This window comes from Vespula vulgaris, chromosome 12, assembly GCF_905475345.1.
Source record: "Vespula vulgaris chromosome 12, iyVesVulg1.1, whole genome shotgun sequence".
Classification (NCBI taxonomy): domain Eukaryota; kingdom Metazoa; phylum Arthropoda; class Insecta; order Hymenoptera; family Vespidae; genus Vespula; species Vespula vulgaris.
In genome coordinates this window covers 2,358,202-2,382,792 of record NC_066597.1, presented here as the reverse complement: position 1 = coordinate 2,382,792, position 24,591 = coordinate 2,358,202, and the positions used below count along the sequence as shown (strand labels likewise).

General features: G+C 31.7%; 2 protein-coding genes across 5 annotated transcripts in view; both read right to left on the bottom strand.

Moving 5' to 3' along the window:
- Positions 1-3,109, bottom strand: part of LOC127067988 (proto-oncogene tyrosine-protein kinase receptor Ret) — a 46,878-nt gene extending 43,769 nt beyond the window's left edge. Inside the window, exons 1-3 of one of the 3 annotated variants that reach the window (XM_051003505.1) lie at positions 3,021-3,093; positions 2,672-2,913; positions 1,458-1,710 (exon numbers count right to left, since the gene is read on the bottom strand). In XM_051003505.1, coding sequence (XP_050859462.1) covers positions 1,458-1,542 — 85 coding nt within the window. In that variant the 5' untranslated portion in view covers positions 1,543-1,710; positions 2,672-2,913; positions 3,021-3,093. Of the gene's footprint in view, positions 1-1,457; positions 1,711-2,671 lie in introns of all 3 variants that reach the window. The other 2 variants (XM_051003504.1, XM_051003506.1) reach the window with 2 other exon arrangements.
- Positions 3,110-13,639: 10,530 nt separating this feature from the next.
- LOC127067994 (synaptic vesicle glycoprotein 2B-like) lies at positions 13,640-22,479 on the bottom strand. 2 transcript variants are annotated; one of them, XM_051003516.1, is made up of 13 exons: positions 21,991-22,477; positions 21,766-21,891; positions 21,557-21,610; positions 21,071-21,232; positions 20,460-20,622; positions 20,029-20,150; positions 19,505-19,743; positions 17,312-17,475; positions 16,740-16,917; positions 16,324-16,441; positions 15,545-15,704; positions 14,702-14,829; positions 13,640-14,195 (listed from the first exon to the last, which is right to left on the bottom strand). In XM_051003516.1, the coding sequence occupies exons 2-13, from the start codon at positions 21,809-21,811 to the stop codon at positions 14,131-14,133; spliced, it is 1,599 nt and encodes a 532-aa protein (XP_050859473.1). In that variant the 5' UTR covers positions 21,812-21,891; positions 21,991-22,477; the 3' UTR covers positions 13,640-14,130. The 2 variants fall into 2 exon arrangements, with proteins under 2 accessions (XP_050859473.1, XP_050859475.1); XM_051003518.1 differs by lacking the exon at positions 21,071-21,232 and having other exon boundaries at positions 21,766-22,479.
- Between the last annotated feature and the right edge of the window lie 2,112 nt (positions 22,480-24,591).

The following is a 24,591-nucleotide window of genomic DNA, read 5'->3' as shown; positions in this document are numbered from 1 at the left end:
GTTGAGAGGAAGAGATAAAGAGGGAGAATGAAAGGCATACTCCATTCAGCCTCCAATTATGTGTAAGCTATATTAATTTTTTTTTAATTTTCTTTACGAACATTTTCTTAATTTCGAATTATTTTTATTTTATTGATCTCAATCGTTCATATGAATCGTGTTAATATTCCTGATACTTCCTTTATTTTTTTTTCCTTAAGAATTAACATTTCCGTTTAAACAAAAAACAGTTTTGTAAAAACGTATTGAATTGTAAAATTGCCATAAAGCGGGCTGATCTAGATATCTCTTCTTTTTTCTAATTCTAACTTTATTAATTTATAAATTTTTACACTTTTTTATTTCATTGATAAGACGAAATTCGAAATTGATCGATAAGCCTTTATTTGTATTTTTAATAAAATTCGAATAGAAATAAATCATTCGATTTGAATCCTTTTAATTCTGATTTAGAGATTCTCTAATCTCTCTCTCTCTCTCTCTCTTTCTCTCTCTCTCTCTCTCTCTCTCTCTCTCTCTCTCTCTCTCTCTCTCTCTCTCTCTCTCTCTTTCACTGTCAATTCAACGAGACAATTTTTTTCAAGGAACTATAACAATGAAATGTCACGCGGTGAAATGTCATAAAGCGTTTATAGTAATGGTTTATCGATGACATTATTCTTACGTATGATCCATATATGTGTGTATGTATGTGATATACGATATATATTATATGATATTTCTAAATCCGACTAAAGAAAGAACTATAAGAAAATAGATGAACCTAACAGTTTATAGGATATATTGAGACGATAATAAAGTTTCTCTTTCTATAATAAACGAGCTGTGAGTTTAATCAAAGGCAAATCCAATTCTCCGCGTTAATCAAGGTTACTACGCGTTTTACGACTTTGGATATACGAAAGATAAAAGGAGAGACAAACTTACAAGGGAGGGAGGAGTGGGTTGAAGGGTGAGTTCGAAGTTGCAATACAAATACTGATTTTGCATACAATGCTTGACGCGAGAACCGTTTAATCATGCATCTAGCACGCTTCTCGTTAATATCGATCGATAAACGAGGAATACTTCGATAGTACACTTACATACGTATATATATATGTGTGTGTGTGTAAGTGTTTCTGTATGTGCGTTTATATAAATATATACATATGTGTGTGTGTCTGTTTGTGCATATGCATATATGTATATGTATATGTATATGTATATGTATATGTATATGTATATGTACAAGTGTTTCTTGTCTCATTTCGACGTTGAATTTGACGAGTTGTACAAAGACTCTTCTCCTCGAGACATTTTTGAGAAAAGAAAAAATAAATAAAGGAAGAGAACCCCGTGCTAACCCTAATCGTATATGATAATTTTTAAGATTAGATTCCCCTATCCATATTTTCCTTTTCTCTTTCTACTTTTCTTTTTTTCTTTCCCCTTGTTCCTCTTTTTTCTTTCCTTACCTGAAGAAGTTGATATCCGCCTTATTAAGAGAGTCCAAGAAAAAATAAGAAGAAACACGAAAAATCGCCTAACTTGATCTTTCATGACTGACTCCTTTTTCAGCACACACTTTTTCTATTGAACGATCACGATAATCACTCGATTATTCTTGCCGTTGTCGCCGTCGCCGTCGTTGTCGTTGTCGTTGCTGTTGTTCTTGTTGTTATAAAAAATGTACTTTTATCACCTCTGAAGTCTCACGTTGCATCCTCCCTTTAATTTAATTAAATAGGGATTTCAAATATAAAGACGGAGTGAAGGAGAAAAAAAATTTTCGTCTATTCTTGCTTCTATTTCGAATATAGATTAAAAGAAAAAAGATATTTACGTATTTTTACGAAGGTATCGTAAAATGTACAAGATCGTAAAAAGCAGCTGTGTTATATAGGGTATGTATATTATATATATACATATATATACATATATATATACATATATATATATATACGATGGCGTGTAAAGAGATCATCGCGTGAAGTGTCGTAACATTGAAAGTATCTCTTTTCTCTAATGAAATAGTTTCTTCTTTTCATTATTTTTCTTTTTTCTTTTCTTTTCGCTTTTTCTTAATTTTATTCTATTTTATATTTTATACCCCGTGAGAAAAAAAATAATTTTAAGGCGAAGGGCAGAAAAAAAATGTAAGAGATTAGAATTTGTATCGAACTCGATGTACGTGGTGATAAGCGATATTGAATAGAAGGAGATAGATAGATAGGTAGAGAAAGAAAAAGAGAAAGTGTAAATACAAAGATTAGAAAAAAGCTACCTTACGATAATTTTCGTAAAACGTGAAAAAGAATGTTCGAGAAATGGATAATATAAATCATTTTTAATCGTAATTGAAATCAATCGGAAATGAAATAAATGTATCGGATAAAATATATATATATATATCACATTTTTCTCGAGGAATTATATTCTTGATAGAGCTATCGATCTCTTTCCTTATCGCTTTCGAACCTATTGGTAGTGTTATGAAAAATCACCCAATAATATCATTCACGACATTGTTACAACCCTATATAAGACATATTGAAAGAAATATATTAACTAAAATTAACTAGAGAATTACTGAAAGATAATACATATATAAATCACGAAAAACTTCTTAATGAAATTTTCATGAAAAATAGAAAAGGGAGGACACTTTCTATAAATCTTTTCATATTACCTTGTCGACTCACTATCTCACTATTTTCCCCTTTTTTTTTTATGAACAATCAACGTACTCTTCTTTCTCTTTACACTTTTTTATTAATAATTAATCGATCGACGTGAATTTTAAGTACGAAACGTTGTCCGAGTTTGAAGACACTGGCAACTCGTCGTCTCATTTTCCTTTGTCTCTCTCTCTCTCTCTCTCTCTCTTTCTCTTTTTTTTTTCTCTGTCTCTCTTTCTTTCTTTCTTTCTATCTGTGCAAGACAAAAAATGTTTGACGATCAAAGAAAGAAAAAAAAAAAAGAGAGAAGAGAGAAAGATAGCTAAAAACAAATAAAACGAAAGAATCTCGAAATATTACTCGTAGAAGGAGAGGTGGATTAAAAAAAAAAAAAGAGAAACAAGGATCGACGAATAACCAGCTATAAAAGTGTCGCGGCTTTGACGGCGTCACAGCCGATACTGAACGACATCGAGACGCCCGCCGTTATCAGAGGAAATTTTTCGGCGCGTGCGCGTTAACACGCGTGCGCCCTAAAGGAATCGTGCACAGGGAATATATCCCCCTATAGCTGCTCTGGGAATAGGCGCGACCCCTCTTTTACACGTCGTTCCACGCGGGCCACGTTCTAATTATTGCGAGCCAACCAGTTTTGGCTCGTCGAGGATATACTTCTAATGAAAGCAAAGAGCTCTTTCCGATCCTTCGAAAATATATACATATGTATGTATGTATGTATGTATATGTGTACGTATGTATCTACGTATGTATGTATCTATGTATGTATATGTCTATGTATGTACATATGTATGTATGTATATGTGTACGTATGTATCTATGTATGTATGTATCTATGTATGTATATGTCTATGTATGTATATATGTATATATATGTATGTATGTATATATGTATGTATGTATATATATGTATGTATGTATATGTGTACGTATGTATCTATGTATGTATGTATATGTCTATGTATGTATATATGTATGTATGTATATGTGTACGTATGTATCTATGTATGTATGTATCTATGTATGTATATGTCTATGTATGTATATATGTATATATATGTATGTATGTATATATGTATATATATGTATGTATGTATATATATGTATGTATGTATATGTGTACGTATGTATCTATGTATGTATGTAGTTATGTATGTATGTATCTATGTATGTATGTATATATGTATGTATGTATGTATTTATGTAGGTATGTATGTATGTATGTATATATCTTTTTTAAATAATCATATTAATTCATTGTTAAAGGGATATGATTTTTATGATTCATTTTTTTTTTTTCAATTATATCGTATTAAAATATTATTGATATTGCGGTAACAATATTAACAATAATTAAAATTATTCTCGAAATAATATTAATATTCCATTAATAAAATTCCATCGGGCAATTGAAATAAAATGATTAATTAAAATTTCGACGGTTTTAACGAATGTAATAAAAGCAAATGTAGTACGCATTTAAATCGATTAACATTTTTTTTTTATTTTTAATTGTTTCTTCGTGGTTCGTATCGGTCCGACAAAGGGTGTTTAGTTTTAATTCACTGAACGAAATTAAAGGAAAGTTTTACTCGTTGGGTTTAGGAAAGTTCTTCGGAGGTACGAATCGATCTGGTTTTCTCACCTTTGACCTGTAGCCGACAGGTGGTATTTAATTTCAAGTCGATAACACTACCTACCACCATACTTTATTCTAATTTGATTAACACATCGATCTGTAAACGAATCTTCTTCTTCTTCTTCTTCTTTTTCTTCTCCTCCTTCTTCTTTTTCTTCTTCTTCTTCTTCTCTTTTTTCATTCTTCTTCTTCTTTTTTTCTTTATCTTGAAAATGTTTATTTCCTGCCCCCACTCTTTCCCCCTCTCTCTCTCTTTTATTCCTATTTCTTATTTTCTTTAGAAACATGGTAAATGTGCAGAGAGGTGAAGTGGAGAGTAGGTGTTGGAAGCTTACTTTCACGCGACATCGTTTGATTTAAGGGCTTAGTAGACCTACGCTTTTCCAGCTTTGCGTTCTTTTCACACTAACACTCGCTACGTATTCTGTCACTTATGATTTAGAATGGCTTTCAACCGATCGACGAAAACGCATTGACGAAGTGTTTTCACCACCTGCTTTTCTTGTATCGTCTAAGAGTGGAATATATTTTCTTTGAATCCTTCAAGAAACTTTCTGATCTTCTCGTAAAAATAAATAAATTGTATGTATGTATGTATGTATATATATGTGTGTGTGGGTTCATAGATGTATATTGAAAAAATAAAATATTCCTCTCGAATAGAAAAATTTTTTGTAAAAGTAACTTGTTTTAAAAAATTAATTTACTTACTTAAACACACACACACACACACACACACATATAATTTTATTTTTTCTTTGCAAATAAATTTTTAGAAAAATTAAATTCCAATTTTTCTTTACTTCATGTACGTTGTATATATATTATTAAATTCGATTAAACGAAGAAATGCTAATTAACGTGATTAATATATGTCGAATCAACGAATGAATACAGTTCTAATGAGCCCAAAATGAATTGTCTCGATAATGAGTATCGTTAGGCAAGTAAGTATGTAAAGTACTTATATTTGCGTGTTAGAGATATCGTCGTTAACGATGCATTCGATTCACGAGAAAATAAGATATAATGACCAGCTGGGTAGCTGATTGGTTCTTTAGAGCAAATAGCTTATTATTCCCCCTTGTTACAAAGAAACGTTCAAAAGATTAGGGAGACCAATTCCTGTAATCCTCTTACCGCATATGTCTGTATTTCCACGTGTAAGACACGTATTCTTATATTTACGTATCATTTGACAAATAATTTATAATACTATGTAGATATAATTCTAATTAGTCTAAAAAAGAAAATGAATTTTTGTTTATACATTTTAAAAGAATAAAATAATATCGATTATACGATAGAATTTATACGAAGTATAAAGGAAATATATTTTGGCCGTGGTTACGTTTACTATTTTCGCCATTTTTTTCCTTTTTCTTTTATTTATTTATTTTTTATTTTGTTTTTCTATCGTCCCTTTCTCATTGTATAAAGATTTTTAGTGCGAAGATGATATCGTCTTACAATTCCTTTCGTACGGCGAACAACGAAACGTGATATCTTTAGAAAAGAAGCTGAAGGTAACGTTGTAGAATATATATATACTTTCATCATACATATATACATACTACATACATACATACATACATACATACATACATACATATATATATATATCAACAATGAGTTGAGACAATGGAGCCCTTGGCAGTAGCGATTAGGTATGGACGATAGATTGACTTAGAGAATATTTCTAACTGAATTTTCTACACATTTTTTTACGAATCTTAAATAACATTTTATTAAATAAATAAAACTCTCAACGCAAATAAAAAAAGAAAAAAAATGTAAATATGAGATTGTACGACTTACGTTAAGGGATAGAAAAAAAAAAATTGAGTATAACACACTTTTGATAATATAAAAATTTGATAATGTGAAACTTATGAAAACGATAATATTTTATTTATGTGTATCGTCTACACTCGACCGGAAATGTATTTCTATCTATCATAGAATCATAATGATAAACTGCAGACTGGCCCTTGCGTGAAATTTCGTGTTACCTTGCAGCCGATTCGTTACGGGGTGGCAAATTTATTTGTTGTCACTGGACACCCTTTGTAACGTCCCTAATCACGCAATGTTAAAGATAACGATTCACTAGGATGAAGCTCTCATATCTTTTAAAGTCTATGACCTAAACTTTGAGAACAATGTAGTCTTTATCTTTCCGTACGTAACTTAATTATACTTCTATCTTCAGGAGAAAAAATGAAAAACTTTTTATAATACCATTAGAGACTTTCAGCCTAAAACTATGTGCATATATATATATATATTGTATGTATATATAGCGAAAGATTAAGACTTGAAAATATAAGATATACGAGTCACTTTTTTTTCATCTTTATCGCGAATCAAAATTATTAATAATTTAAGTATATAATTACAATTAAAGAATATATATAGTTACTTAAATATTAAAATATAACGCAAATATAATTATAAAAAATACATATACATAAATATATAAAAATATACGAATATCTTTTAAATATAATATATTTTTTGTTTCGAAAAAAAAAAATATATATATATATGTACGTACATATAATCTATTAAAAAATTAATAATAAAACGTCTGTTTATAAAATAAAATGTAAAATGTAAAATGTAAGCAGCTTAATCATTAAGATTTAATCCAACAAGATTATAGTCATCTTCTGATAAAGAAAGTCTCAAAAAGACAAAGTACATGGCATGTCCCTTAGTTCTTTCGGTAAAACCCTTAGTCTATTCTCCCTCGTCTTCTTAGTTAATCTCTTAAAATACAACCCTCCAGGAAAGTAACGTTTCGTCTAAGAAAATATACTTACTCCATCCCTCTTCTGCAATGATAATGGCATGTCGGCATTATTTGTCTACGTATGCGAGGGGTGCATTTCAATTGATTCTACTTCGCAAAGATCCAACGAAACATCTCGAATAAAGTTCGTCGAACGAAATATCTAATGGTACTACTACGAAGTAAGAAATTCGTCCTAGCAATGTCCTTCCTGAGTAATCATTCATCCATTAAGGTCATCAGTGCCGTTTGTCTTTCGTCTCTTTCTATTCTATCTCCTATAGTCACGTATTCCTCTTTTTGTTTTCTCGGAATTTAAGGTAGAACTACGGTCGCGCATTTGTTTTCAAGATCCTTTCAACACGATAAATGAGAGAACGTAGAAAAAGAGAGAAAGAGAGAGAAAGAGACAGAGAACTAGTTTGGCCTTGAAAATCAATCGATTTCTCTTTTCCTTTCATACACAATACACACACACACTTTTGCGCCAGAGTGTAAAATAATTTAATTTAAAAGAAATTCGATCGAACAAGTACGCTCGCTTTTTCTTCGTCACATTTTTTTTATCGAATTTAATATTTCTTTTTCTCTTCTTTCTTTCTTCGGAGATAACTGGAATAAAATTTTTTGCGTATTAAGAAACGTTAATCTCTTCTTAATCCTTAAAGTGAAAGACGTAAATTAGTTGAGAATCTTTGAATATCTTTTAGATAAAAAGAGGTTTTATAAATTCTGATTTTTTATGCCGAAAAACTTTTTCTTCTTTCCTTATTTTCTCTTCAAATAATTTCTTTAATAATTCTGTTCAACAAAATAATTCTTTACGTGGACTAATATTCTGTCGTAAGAAATTTGCTACGTTATTGTATTATAATAGAACGTCACTTTGAAAGCAAAATAAAGAAAAATCGATATTGCGCTGACTAAACAACTGTTTTAGGATATATTCGTAGACGTTCTATCATGACAATGTCTCCTAAAAGATGTAGGTTTGTTCTTCGTTGAATGGGAAACATCGGTGAGTCAGAGACGCAGAATCATCCCCTTGAGATCTGAAGACTATGTACCTAATAATACTATGTGTATACAATGTATATAAATAAATACGTGTTTATACGTACAATTAAGAAATTCCTATATATATATATATATATATATATATATATATATATATATCGTCATAGAATATTATATCTACGCACATATAAATCGTTTATTCTGAAATTGGTATTCGAGTAAAAAAGTAAAAAAGAAACAAAAAATACTTAATCTATTTGTAATACGATTACTATTAATAATACGATATAATTATGCTCTTGCCATATGCGGTAAATTAATTTCTTTTTTTTTTTTCTCAATCACATTCGATACATCGAACACAATATTGGATATGTTTATCGAAAACTACTTAACAGACATATTTAATCCGATTTGAGTAATTATTATCAAAGACCCGACCTCGAAAATCGCTTAATAAACGCTAATAAACTCCATTAAAGAGCGATATGTTATAGGCTGAACCAAAACGTTCGGATTATCGTTCATTTCTGGCAATATCATTAATTACGAAACGATCTCAGTTAACGTCACAAGTTGGATGTATGATCAAGCTTCTAATACACGCGAATCTGCTAAATAATTTTATTGATATGATAGACGTGTTCGTTCGTTCATAGAAATATTCTTTAATTTGTAATAAAAACGTTTCTTTATTTGACTAATTTTCATCGACGTTGGAGTTATTCTTTGATAATATATATATATATATATATATATATATATATATATATATATATATATATATATATATAATATTTGCGGAGCTAAAATTTAGAAATAAAAAAAATATACCATCTACATACATATAAAATCTCTCTCCGATTTATTACCAAAAAAATTGAAACGATCTGAATTTAATTAATTAATTAATTAAAAAAAAAAAAAATTCAGTTTTGAAAAATTTGGTTGAAAATATTTTTTCGGAATATCTTCGTGAAATTGTCGTGAATCGAATGTAAAAGAAAGAGAAAAAGAAAAAGAAAAAAGAGAATAGGGATTATTTGATTAGTTTTGTCTAACCTTTGTCATTTAATTTGAAGATGTTTTTATCGAAAAAATTTGTCAGTTACACGGTCAAGGTAATGCGACGTCTCGCAGTCTATTACTTTCCTCTTCGTTACGTCTCTTTCAGTGATAATATCGTTTGCGTTATTACAAGCCAGCAGCTATTATCGTCGATGGGATTGGACGCAATTCAGGCGTGAGAGAAACTTGCACGCGTGCGTACACCCGTGTACCTTCGTCGTCGATGAGTCCGTGTGTATACAATTGATTAAGCGATAAATGACGTTAAACGTCAGAGTGGATGTCAAGACGTATCCGAAAACTTTACGCCTGATGGATACTATAACTGCAAGGGTGTTTATTATGCGATGAGGTGCACTTTTTTTTTTCTCCTTTTCTTGATTATCTTTGATAACTTAATAATAGCAATAATAATAAAGAATAGAAAAATATTGATCGATAATTTAACAAAATATTTCTTAGGAAGAAAATGATTCTAATAATCTCACGCGATCGTATCGTGTTTTTTGTCGATTACTTTGTTAAATTGCTTTGACGTATTTGTGAAAGAAAAGAAAATAAAATAGAAAAAGAAAGAAGAACATCTTCGTGCATCTTTATCCTTCCTTTTCGACGTTTGAATTCGACGTAAATTTTATATCCCACTTTCTCTCGTATCGATTATACAGATTACTTAAACAATAATTTTTAATTAATATTTATTATTATTAATAAATCGTTCAAAGGTCAAAGCATCTAGCGGCTATTCCACTTATAGAATTTTTAAAAATCTTGATATCAAAGAATTAGATTTAACACTTTATATTTAAGATATATTTCCTTAAAACTAAGATTTTTAAATTACTAAATAACGATTGTGTGGTCGTTGAATTATAAATGATATACAATATACGTAATTGTAATAATATTCTATACCTATTGTACGGTGAAATCGATATTCGATAATTGGGCGGTTCGTTTATTACGCTTATTTAATTATTTACCGAGACGATTGATTTTTTCGAGAGATAAAAGTCGTATCTATTGTAGATAATGTATCAACGATGTTACGTCGGTAATATAGTTTTTTACATTCTTCATTATCGATTGTACGGAATTACTGTAAGAATATCTACAATATCGATAATTAATTTGTAATTTTATATTACTTACTTTTACTCCATAACGACGAAATTTCCAAGCGCTCGAATTTCGATCCACTCTTCGCACAGCGAGGCTCTCAAATGAGAGAGAACGATAACATTACAACGTATATAACAAGTTATAAGTCCTTCCATTATTTGCAAAGATATTTTTTGTTTACTTATTTCCATTATCTGGTACACAGCAAAACAAAATCAGTCGAGCGTGATAAATGTATTATAAATGTGTGTGTATGTTTACATGTACATTACGCGGAATTTAGGAAGTTCCATGAAAAGCAGATGTAAACAACGAAAGGACGAGAGTCGGCCTTGGCACGACTTCTCCGCTTTGTTCTTACTAACATATTACTACACAGTTTTCATTCTGTCACACAACACTCCAGACGTGTTCGAGCCTGCTCCTGCTTCGTTAATTCCAGTACGTATAATTTTTCATTTACATTAGATATAATATTCGATAAATTTGATTTAATTATTTATGGATTATTGAAGATACGTTTGATCGTTTAATCGATATAATAAGAATTATTATTTTAATATTACTGCGCCTTGTTTTAGTTTAACGCTATATCTATTTTAATTTATAAGTATCCATTCGATTAATATATTTCTCTAGATATAATCCTATCGTCATTATAACTATTTTTAAAAGATAGATACAATCCGATTTTGATCGTTTACATATTCTTTTCATTATTTTAATATATGATATAAATCGTAAATGCTACACGTTTATCGACGTATCTCGCAATTATTAGTCGATAAAATAGTATTATTCACCGACGTTATCATTTCGTATTACCATCCGATGGATAATATTTTACATACTAAGATAAGGTAGTATAGCTAGAAATAAATTTTATCGATAATTGATAACACGTACGATCGATAAAACAGTTGGAAGTCGAGGAGAACGTAATTTCGATCGTGCAGATTTACGTATATTTCCTCGATATTAACACTTTCATTTCTACTTTCCATTTTCTTTTAGCTTTATTTCTAACTCTCCTTTGTAATAAAAGAATAATGAAAACAAAGAACAGCGAATATTTAAATTTATCGTTTAATTAATAAAATATTATACGAATATCTCCATTTCATTAGAAAAGAAAAACCGAAAAGAGAACCGAATATGAATCTTAATGAACTTTTACAGAATTTTTTTTTCTTTCTTTTTTCTTTTTTTTTTTTTTCATCGTCGTTTTCTCGTAAACATTCTCTCACATTTCACGAACTCTTTCGAAACGCATTTCACGTTCTTAGATCATTTTTCCTAGGTCATTGACTCGAGCATGGAAAAATCCACGACACGACGCTTATTAATTTTCACGCGCATACTCTTAACGTTTACACGCTAGCGAACACACGTACTTCGAAAGCGTATTCCGTGGTACAAGTCCTTGTTGCTCGGTCGCATAACTTTGCATAGCAATCGAGCTGTGGAACTCGCGCTCTATTTGCTACGATCCGGACTTTATAACACGGACCAGAGATTAAACTGGAGGAAATAGAGCCAAAGAAAAAGATATATATATATATATATATATATATATATATATATATATATTGTATATAGATATAAATATGTAATAAAACTATCGATCGATACAAGAGATCTTATATTTTTTTATATCGTAAAATGTATGATATTTTATTTTGCACGACAGTTTTGTTACTCGCTTTAGGATAAATAAAAAAATAAAAAAAACAATGCCATATAAAATTATTTTTTAAGATATAATATCGACAAAATGTTTAATTAATATCTAAAATTTGCTAATCTACTTAATGCTACACGAATTATCGTTGTAACGAATGGCCCTATAATCTGGAACGGAACAAAGTTGCGTTCTAAGTTCATAGAGGAAGCTAATCTAATGCCTAAACATCACGTAAGTTTGGATGTTTATCTTTCTGGCAATATCGAAAGTTAGCTCTTCCGCAATAAGGATGCACTTCATATATACATATACATATATATATATATATATATATATATTTTAGTAAGTAGAGCTTCGAAACGTATACATGTATAATAGAGAAGAGAAAATTGACGATCAATTAGGATGATCGTTGAGACTTTTCGTTAAAAATGTGAACGAATTAATAAGGATAAATTTCAGATGAAGAGAGATAGCGATCGTACTAATTAACCAGCACTGTAGACAACCTGTAATAACTCTCTTATCTTAACGTACACGAGCTTGCATTAGATCGTGCAGCGGGATAAGTATTGCCACAACATTAAGCTGTTATCGCTTAATTTCCCATGAAATCCCATTAACGAAGCAACCTTCCTATTTTGGTGTACTTTCTAATAAGAAAATATATCGAAGAATCGTTCCTTTCGAAAGATTAAACAATATTGTTAATAAGGAATATAAATTTTATCATATATATAAAATAGGTAACAATATAATTACATCGAATCTCTCCAATATTTAAGTTTAAAAAAAAATAGACTATGACATGTAACAATTATACGATAAAATTTTAAAGAAAAGAATAAAAACTAATAAGAAAGTGATTGTTATTTTTTCGTCGATCTTTGAAGAGATTTGTTATTTATTAAAAAGATTTTACATAAAAAGGAAATTCTCTATCTTTCAATTTGACTGTTTGTCTATTTCAAAGACCCAATGAAATTTATCGTTTAAGTAAATTTTCTTTTTAAACCTTATCGAATAATGAAACTCTTTTCCCGTATTAAATTAAACATAATATCGTATAAATGTATATGAATTAAGTCAAGATTGATTCAACATCGAAGGTACAAAAAAAGAAAAGAAAAGAAGAAAACAGGAATAAAATGGATTTACTCTAAGTAAAATATTTAGAAAATATCGTACGTTTTACATCGTCCAAACGGAGAATTCGAGTCGAATGGACCGCACGCAAGTGTATCGTTTGCGAACGACTAAAGGAGGGAAGAATTGCAATGGAGAAACTGCATTCCGTAGAGATAGCATCCAACAACGAGGAGGGACCTCATCGTTGTTATCCGGTATAATGATTTGCTTGGTGGAACTTTGCCAAGTGGGTCATCCTTGTAATTGTTGTCGCTTCGCTTGTCTTTCGAGAGTCGCGTTTGCGAACGAAATGCAATTATCATGGACTAAAGAGAATCGGTGCAATGCTAAATCGTTTCAATTCGATCAATGTAAATATCTTTGTCTTTAATTTCTTTTTTATATTTTACTTTTTTTTTTTTTGTTCCATTCTTTTTCTTTTTCTTTTTTTTTTTTCATTTTCAAATGTGTTTCTCTCTCTTTCTCTTTTTTTTTTCTTTCTCTTTTCATTCTTTCTCTCCATCTTTTTAGGTTTGCCTCTGCGTTTGTCTGTCACTTTTCTTCTCGTATTTGTTTTTTTACACTGTCGTAATAAAGTTATCCAAGTGTTTTATATGACTCGGGATAAAAGTGCAATTCTTTTGTTAGATTTTTATTAGGAAATCGACAAAAGCGTAACGTTTGTCAGGTACATCCGACGAAAAATATTTCACAGCCCAATACACGCCACTCATTCTATCTTTTTCTCTTTCTCTCTTTCTCTCTCTCTCTCTCTCTCTTTCTTTCTCTCTTTCACTCTGTCCGTGTATCAAAACGCGATAAAAAAATATGTGTACATATATGTATACATATATATATATATATGTGTATATATATGTATATATATATATATATGTACATACATGCATATATAATATATGTGGATATGTATGTATCTCGTTTTCCAAAAACACAACATAGGTATAAATCTTTTTCGTCTAATCTTTCGTACGATCTCGTGCTACGCTAAATTCTGTGGCGATGCCCTTACCGGTTTTGGAAATAGGAACGTTACGAGTAGACAAACTGAAAAAAGAATAACCATCATGAAATTGTTGAATAAAATAATTCGTCGAACGTTTATTACTTAATTATTATTAATAATAAGCAATTTCTTAAGATCTAAATTATTAGTTGTATTATTTGTCAACGATCGAGTCAACGATTTATCTCTAAATATAACTTACCTTCTTCGTAATAATTATCTTATCTAAATAAAATAGATTTATTAAGGATTATATCTAGTGATCTGTAAAAATATATAAAGAAGATACTTGTGTTAATATATTTAAAGATATCACACGTGTAACGATATAAAATTAAAGACATTCAAATGATTCTCGATCGTTAGAAATCTATCGATATCTATATATATATGTACGTAAAAGCTTTAGACACGTCGGTATTATTTATTAATATCATTTATTTATCAATGGTATCGTAATTGTCGATCGATAGGGATAATAAATGAAATGCATTAAACGGGTTAATTGATAAAAGAAAAATATTAGAAACGAAGATATTTGACTTACTTATAAAAAAGCAGCCCAGACCGAGGAAAGCTGCGAGACATTCCAAATCAAGAAGAGCAGAGAAAATAACATTCCCCAATGCAACTCCTAAGTTTCCGGAGGACGTGATGATACTCATGCTGGTGGCCCTTAAATTAATGCAACCATTCGGTTAACGGAGCACGTCGCGAACCTCTTGCATTTATAATGGCTTTTTATCTATCGTTATTTCAGTGGAATGTAACCCGATAGAGAAAAGCGAAAGAATGAGGGTGAAAAAGGAAAAAAAAAAAAATGAAATCTTTCTCATGGTTGTACCACCATGAGATTCTTATTATTACACTACAGCGAGAGAAAGATGCGTAAAAACGATTAGACTTACTCTACGCTCCAAGGTATAATTATTTTTATCAAAACGTTTCTCTATTTCCATAAATTCCGTTTAAATTTGAATAAAAACGTTTCGATCTGATATTGCGGATTTCAAAAAAAAAAAAAAAAAAAAAAGACAAGGAGAAGAAAATAAATAAATACAATTAAAGAAAAAAATTAAATAAATGAATGCATCGATGTACGTTAAATTACTATTACTATAAAGAACGTGTAAATATTGTCTTTCTCTCTTTAAAAAATTTCTTTTTACCGAGTAGTATAAAAAGATTGATTTTTAAGTATTTCACTCTTTTTTTCTTTTTTTTTCTAAATATCCGATACTACGATCATTCGAAATTGGAGAAGGAATTGTTTTTCGTATAAAATCACAAAGAGAAACGATTAAGGAGAAGATGATCTCTGGCCAAATCGTTTGAGACATTGATAAAGGTTTTAAAATAAACGTTTATCGTTTTATTTACGAGGTATTACCTTAACGGGATAGGAATAATGTCGGCATTCACCGCGTTAACGACATTACTCGCTATTCTTGATGTCACGATAACGGCGGCTGCTAACGTCAGCATATAGGGAGGTGCCTGTGCCCAATTTATTCCAAAACTGCTTGCCAGCGATATCAGGAAGGCCGCAACTGCAACAGTAGCATCTGTTAATCTACGGATTAAACCAAGACGTTATTCCATCCGTCCTTGTCTTCCATAGTGAAACTATTAGTCGTATATACTTATACGTTTACTCAAAACACACGTTCTAACGAATATGAATTATTAAGCGATATCGATCGATCGGATATATATATATTTCTTTTAATTAAATAAGATTTGAATAGACTCTTAATCGCGATCAATATAAGGATATATTATTTTTATCAAATGTAAAATAATTTATATATATATATATGTATAAATAATTATTAAACAAGTATGCGTAGAGGTATATAAGAAATAGTATAAGTAAAATTTTCGTCAAAGTAGGATAAATACATTCTACGTTGCTCTGCTTTGTTTATGTTTCTAACGATACAAGTCAATTTCACTACTTAAGAATGCAAACTTTTTGTCAAAATGAAGTCATTATTTAAAAAAGAAAGATCAACTTTCACGTACGATAGTTAATATTTAACACTTGCGTCGAAGCGCTGTAAGTGTTTTCCTGCGGAATTAATAATTCTATGAATTACATTCCTTTGGTCACTCGTCGGGAGATATAAAAGAGATCGTAATTAAAGTAAATATGAAAAAAGTACTTACATAATATCATTTTCTTTCGTAATCTCGTCGTCATTATAAATCCTATAAGAAAACTAAAGAGAACGGCGGAGGATGCAATTATCGTTGAATTTTGATAAACGACAGGATTGATACTCCACTGGAAGAAGAAGAGAGAAAATTATAAAGTAAATAAGAAATAAAGAAAATGAAAAAACGTAAAAATATAATGATATAAGAACGTTATATTATTCCATTAAAGAAGCATTTTAATTACGGATATGACTCGTTTAACGAAGAACACTTAAGTTTATCAGCTGATCTGTGATATCGTTGTGTAAACTAAAAAGATGTCTCTCTCTTCGCGATTATCACGTATTTCTCGATCTACTCGAGGAAAAACAAAGAGACACTGTGTTTCTTCTTCTGTCATTATTAAATTACGAGTTTGGCCTCACCTCGAAGCATGCATCGTCAAAGTTTGTACAATTTAAATATGGTCTGCCTGGTTTAGCGGCATGACGATCCAACATTTCACACATCGTTGGAGCTCTTCCGACAGGTTTCCAATGCTCGTAATCATAGTTGCTTAAAATCATGAACATATGTGGGACCCACAATCTCATAGTATTAAAACTGGAAGAATATACATCAAGATGCTATCTTTAACATTGACAAGACGTTTGGTTGATACTTTGGTATCTTAAAAAAAGAAGATTAAAGAATACAAACGCATTTCAAATTTCCTATCTCTAACAAATCAAACTAATTCCAAACCAATTGTAAAATATTTCAATGTTTTCACGATCATAATATTCTCATCTTTTCGTTTATATCCAAAGGCATTAATTGAGAATGTTGTCGCGTTTTTAACGAACGGATGACGACGACGATGATCATTATCATTAATATCATTATTAAGTCTGATCGATAGATATAAAAAAAAAAGTAAAAAAAAGAAAAAGAAAAAAAAAACAAGCGAAACGAATAGCGTGAAGGAATTAAAAAGTTCTCATTGCATTTTACTTACCCTAGCATACTTCCAAATTGTAGAAAAGTTAAGAAGGAGAAGGCCGGCAGATAAGGCGCCGAGAACAAGAGTTTCGTGTTGTAAAGGTCGATTCGCATTTTTTCGAGGCTCGCCTTTAACGTCGGCCGTGGTAATTGCGCCTTCTGGACGACCAACGCTTTTATCTGTAAAACGAACGTGCGAGAGGAGAGAACAATGCGAGGCCGTCTAGAATCCTCCCGTCGGTGAATTATACATCCGACGTTCCCAACACGCCGTCCCGGTATCTAAATGTTCTATTCGCTCGGAAAATCCGATTTTGCCGTTTCTCTGTTTTCTCGAGTCAGACGGCAACCACCTCCTCCTCCCTCTTCCCTCCCCCTCCCCGTCTTCTTCCACCCCCACCACCCGTTTCCATCCTTTACCGTACCAACCGACCAACCAACCGACCAACCAACCCCGGACCAAACCTCCCTTTCTCACGTGCTTTTGCTGGACATATCGTAAATAAAAAGTGTCGTTTGTTTTCCACGTGCGAAGATATCTTTCTCTTTCTCTCTTTCTCTCTCTCTTTCTGTCTCTCTCTCTCTCTCTCTCTCTCTCTCTCTCTCTCTCTCTGTTTCTCTCCCTGTATCTTTTTCTGTCATGGCCGTTTGTTAAAAGTATCAGAGGGTGAATTTAGAAAAAAGAGCAACTCCTCGCGTATTTTCGTCGTACAATAGGGGGATGACCTTGCGGACAAGTTAACGACCGATAAGACGTTGTCACGTGATCAATCTTGATTTCTATCAACATCGATGAGAGAGAAAATCTTATAATGTATTGGCTGGGAGTTACACGTAAGCTTAGTTGGAATTAGTTTTGTTCGTTTTTCTTTCCCTTTTTCTTTATCTTTTCTAAACGAACGATTTGCCAGATTGATGCATAAATGATGATAATAATAATAATGATAATAATAATAATAATAATAATAATAATAATAAAGAAAATGTCTACTCGTGACGTAAACAGCTTGATGAGGAGTTTATAAAATACAGAAGCGTTAAAAATGTTAAAAGAATTTTGACGACGAATTATCCTAATATTTATGTTTAGAAATAAATTCATTAGGAATCGTCGATCTTTTTCAATACGAATTATATCGTTAGAACGTATATCATTATCCATCGGTATTTTAATTTGATGTATATTGTTTACGAGGTGAGTCTATGAAAAATTTGATAGAGAGAAGAATGTGAAAATTCAGACGATAGCTAAATATTCGTAGCTTTCGTCGGTAGGAATGTCAGAAATTTTGATTATTAACGCGATCGTTCGTCCGTAAACGAGTCCCACGAGATATGAGAGCGTAATATTCAGCAATTTACGAGCATTGATTAAACCACGTCGTTAAAATAGTCTCTATTACCATGCTTCTTCATTACGACGTACGTTGAATGACGAGTTAACGTTGGAGCTATCCATCCATCCATCCATACCAAGCCATTTTCAAAACGATTTATAGTGTAAATTCACGAAAGGGAAAATGATTAAACTCGTTGATTGGTTTGCAAAAGGAAAGGAGGAAGAAAAGAGAGAGAAAGAGAGAAAAGGAAAAAAGAAAAGAGAAGCTCGAAAAGAAAGTTATTTCCTTACTATCACACGGGAGCGTGCTACCCGTTATAATTACTTTTACGATCCTCAATCTAGGAAAACTTTTCTTCCTATCTTTTTGCTATGTTCCACGTTAACAGTTCGCGTAAATTCGATCTCGCGAAGGTTCAGAAAAGTTACGTGTGTTAGGTGAAACTTTCGCGTTAAAACTCGTCTTTAATTAACCGATCGACATGATAGGAGAATGATATACAGGGTGAGTCGATAACAATTTGTTGGAAGAAAAGAATTAAAAAAAAAAGGGAACGAAAAGATGAAGATCGAAGAAAAAAATTACAAAAAGGAGATTTCTTTTTAATTAAAAAGACGATTAAAAAAACAAAGTAAAGAAGGAAGAAGGCTGATTATTCGTGTTCAATTATATATATATATATATAGAAGATATAATTTATACGTAACAATGCGTTACTCGTTATTTCTTTCTTTCTATTTCTTCTTTACCTCTGTTATCAGTAAACAAATAAATGTTTAATTACGTATAAAATAATTATTACGAGCTGTAATCGTTGCTGACTCGCCCTATATAACGACTACTACATATCGATTAATTACGAACCTTACCGAGAATGTATCGGCCGGCTTTCTTGTGTTCATGGTGTACATTCTACGAAATAGTTTTAATGCGTCGTCCTGCCTTCCAATTTCCATCAGGTGTTTTGGACTTTCAGGTAACATGCTAGCAGTGACAAGTCCGAGAACAGGTGGTATCGAACAAAGCAATAAGTAAATTCGCCAGCTGTTATAACTTTTACCGAATACATCGACCTCCCAGTCTAAGGGTAGTATAGTAAAACCCAAAGCTATAAAGAGAATAAATTATTAATAATTTATAGAGTATGCTTCTCTAGATGATCTTATTACATATACGTGTATATATATATATATATGTACTATATCTTATGCGAATGAATATTATTGCACCGCGTCTCTGATTATTTTTCCTTGGTGTTTTAACGTCAACTATTTCTAATCAGGTAAAATTGAAACAAACGAAAATATTCCATGTTCTCTTATTATTATTACGATTGTTCGTTGAATCAAATCTCATCGGACGATTGTATCAACGAATGAATCTCGTTTCCTACCTGCTGGTACGATAGTTGCCATGGAAAAGAGAAAACCAGACCAGGCGGCGAAACGTGCTTTATACGTTGCAGAATGAAATTCTGTTAAGTATCCCATCACCATCGAGAGTGGACCGCCGACTCTGGAATTTCGCATGTATATATGCATATATTATATGCTGGTTTGTGTGCGTATATATATCATAAAGAGAAATAATAGATGCATATAAGTGGACGAGCGCTTGCAAACACACATGTAGATATACGTAGCAAAAGTATAGTTACGTCAATACCGAATTATGATTGTAACGTCAAATGAGATAAGAAAATTTCTGTCGTAAGCTTTTAAAACGCTCTTTAAATGACACGTGCGTTTGTATAATTTGTTGCATGTTAACTATTTTCTCATAATTTTTTGTTCGCCCTATCATTCTCTTTCTTTCTCTACTCACATGACGCCGCTGATAAATTTGATGAGTAAGAACACATGGTACGAATCTACAGCGGTGCTTAGTATATTTAGGATGGAATCCGCTAGTAAGCCAAGAACGAACAAGGTCCTTCTGCCTACGTAAATCGTCACGTAATCCCACAACGAGGCAGTGGCCAGCATTGCTGTTGATAAGACAAACAAAAGAAATCGTTTATAGTGACTTTTTAGAGGATCCCTCAACTTTCTAATCCCGCGTTATCATCGCAAACCAGTTTCACCGTGTGTCTCTTTTTTTTTGTTTTTATTTGTTTGCTCGTTTGTTTGTTTGTTTTTTTTTTTGTGAAATAACTGATATAATTCTTGTTATAATTCCATCTTCCTTTTTTTTCCCTTCCTTCTTCTTCTTTCTTTTTTTTTTTTTGAATAAAACGTTATCACTCAATTACAAAGATTTTATGATAATGCGACTTTGGTTATCAGTGACAAGCAGCGTGTTTTCCGATGGACGGTATTATACTACGATAGATAGTGTGCGGTTTGAAAGATGTGTGAACATTTGTCGGAGTGAATATTTATCGAAAAAGAAAGAAAGAAAGAAAAAAAAGAAAATAAAGAGAAAGTCACTTTTACCTATGAAGGGAATCGCTATGAGTACTCCTTTCCGAAAAAACGTAAGTTGCAAGTCGCATTCGGCTGATGCTAAAAGAAATGCCGGTGATGTCGTGTCAAAGGCACCGGTCCATGCGATTGGCAATGCTGCCATGAAGAGTAATACGTTGAACAGCCCATAGCCTATGAATTTCGTTCTAATTAAGATTGTGTCTCAATCGTAAGAATAAATCGTTTGTTTCGAAACATATATTTTGCCAATTAATCGAGTCTATGTTTGAATTCGATAATTTATTTGTTGAAATTTACGAAATTTTTATCTGGAATATGATAATGTTACGTAAAGAAATCCCATCGAAAAATATCGAATTGATAAGTTTTTATGTATTTGATAACTCTTCGATAATCTTTTTCACATGTACGTATATATTTGACACATCTCATTAATTTTTTTCGGCATTAATGTAAAAGAACAAAAAAAAAAAAATCGTTCGATAAGAAACATACCAGTAAACGATATAGCTCTTTCATAGTCGGCGGGTTCATCGACGTTGACATTACCTATCAAAGCACACAGAAAGTGAAATGTTAATTTTCGTTTTTCGTTATGGGCGATCATTCAAAAGGTTTCATTCTTACTACAATAATAAATGAACATACATAATCAAAGTAATAAAGTCAATTATAAGAAAGTAAATATTTTTATTGTTTCTCACCGGTAATAGTAGAGATCTTATCCTCCTCTGGTATTTCCCTGACCATATCCAAAGATCAAGGAGATTATAAGTTTCACGGAAGACGACACGATGGAGAGAGAAGAGGTCGTTCGCTCGTGTCGAACGCTTCCACACGTTTGAATCAATATATGTAAATCGAAGTTAGCAAAGTTTACAAGCTAAAGATGTATACGTACATGTACACACGCACAAATATATACATACATATATATATACATATGAGAATTAATAAAAAGTCACCCTTCGCGAACGATTGAAATGGAAAAAAAAAAAATGAGATGGTTCCACGATGGTCCGTCGAGTTTGATCGTCGACAAAAATTTATGATTAAGTTATGGACAAGAATTTGTGTCTTTCGATAATGATAATTACTAGAAAATATTTCAACGTGGCAGACACATTTTTCGAAGACTCGTCCGAGACTCCTACTCGAGAGATACACACACACTCGATAGCGGACGAGTGAGAGCTTTACTGGCAACCGTCCCGTCGACGCCCGACGCACGTTCCTGCGACTTGCCAATAAAAACGGGTCAAACGATTCAATTGATACGCACGCTTCTCAAGCTGCTTCTAATCGTTCGAACGATCAAACGAAAACAGTTGTTAGTGGGAATTCCTCGCTAGTCGATAAGAAATGTCGAGTTTCGTACGTTATCGTGTTAATTTTTATTTTACACAAGCGCACAGATATGTATATAAATATATATATATTTATTTTTTCTTTTTCATCTTTTACCCCTTCCTTCGTCGTATCTATTCTCTTTCTATTTTTTTTTTTTTTTTACTAGAGTCGATTGTTTCGTTCAAGGTCATCGATCGCTCGCATTCTTCAACAATTTCCGTACGAGCTTTCTCGACGAGCTCGTCGTTTTCTTTTCTCGTTCGAATCCTTTTCTTCTTTTTCTTCCTTTTTTGAACGATTTTTTTAGCCCTTGGCAAATGCATATATGACACACTCACGTTTAACGATTAAAATATCATAGATCCGAGAAAATACGTGATCTAATTTATGAATTGACTTGGATTAGATCCCCCGATAAACGTGACTAGTAGTATCATCATAAATATGATTTCTACCAATGAGATGTCTTCGGTCGTACAGTTTCTTCTTCGATTACGTCAAATCCACTTAGGGAAGGTCAGGTTGATTTGCACTTTAACACGTTACCAGTGTTTAGATTTTCATTCGCACCGTCAAATGCATTCGACAATTTTCGAGTTGCATATTTATTCATTGACAAAATCTAATTAGAAATTGTTACTTCCGTAAACAGTAGTGTATAACGATGTCATTAGTAAATATGTACTTGTAGTTTTGATTGTATATATATATGTACACCTGTCTTTCAATACGATATCGAATAGATAAATCGAAAATTTGAAAAGGTTTGTCTGGAGATTCGAGTTGAACGTTAGAACGTATAATAATACACACATATATACGTACGACTATCTGAACGTTCCGGAAAGAACTGAAAAAGCGATTCGCGCGAAAGATAAGTTTTCTCACGGTGAACGGATAACCGAGACACACAGACTATATTAATGTCGCGTCGAACTTCGAAGAAAGATTAAAAGATTTTTTTCGTTTGATGTTTTATCTATTTATTATCGTTCAAGAAATCGATTTAACTCGAACAAGCAAGTTGTGTGTGTCGAACGTTAATTGTAGGATCACATGGAAAACGCGTAAATCTTATAAGAACGGATAAGAATATTTATATAAAATTATGAATAAACGAAAGAAAACTTGAATGGGAATTTCATCGTTTATGTATTATGTATCCGATTGATTATACCGATACGATATAAAAAGGTTAATGAAACGTAATATACATATATTTGTCTACGCGTATGTTGATATATCGATTCCGATGTTGCAATCAATCTCTGTATTTTTTTTCTATTTATTTATTTATCTATTTATCTTCCACTTTTTTTCTCTCTGTCTGTCTCTCTTTTTTTCTCTTTCTCTCAAGATATAGATAATATTGCGTTGCGCAGCATTAATTGATAAAAATTTTAAGTGTAAATCGACGGACTTATATCGATCGATAATTAGATCGTTTGATACTTGTTATCGTTATATATTTTAGCACGTGGAAAAATTTTATTAAAATAATATCAAATAATAGTTAGTTCGAATAAATCGTCAATCATCAACGATTTTTTATCTCATTATCTTATTTTTGTTTTTTTTTTTAGAGAGATCATCCTTAAAAATATTTTTGTATTTCTGGTCTGGTAGATATCTTTTTATCGATCAACGAATTTACAATAATTTTCAATAATTTAATATCAATATTGATTTTGTTCAATTAGGTAAAATAATATTAATCGAAGCAGTTGATTTATCTGAAATTTCGAACTCGATAGGTGTTCTTACAACGATCGAAGATGTTAATTAGTATTGAAAACAGAAAGATATATAGACATAGTGAAACAGAGAAACAGAGAAACAGAGAAACAGAGGAACAGAGAGAGAGAGCAAGATAAATTTAGTAAGCTCAACACCACAGAATGCTATAGCTCTTTCTCGCTTAAAGTAGAAACGAAAACGGATATTTGATTCGGTGTTAGGTAGCCTTTGGCCCATTTTCGCCAACGCGGCCGAAGTGTGCCTGACCCAGTTGACAAGAACACGAGAGTGCCATTCAATTTCCACGGAGAGTAGAGAACGAGCTTCTAGTTCAGCTTGGGCATCTCGGTTTCCACTTCTCAACGCGTACATTTGGCAGACTTTGATTCTATCTCTTTCTCTTTCTATTTCTCTTCCAACCGTTATAACCGTCTAAAAGCATC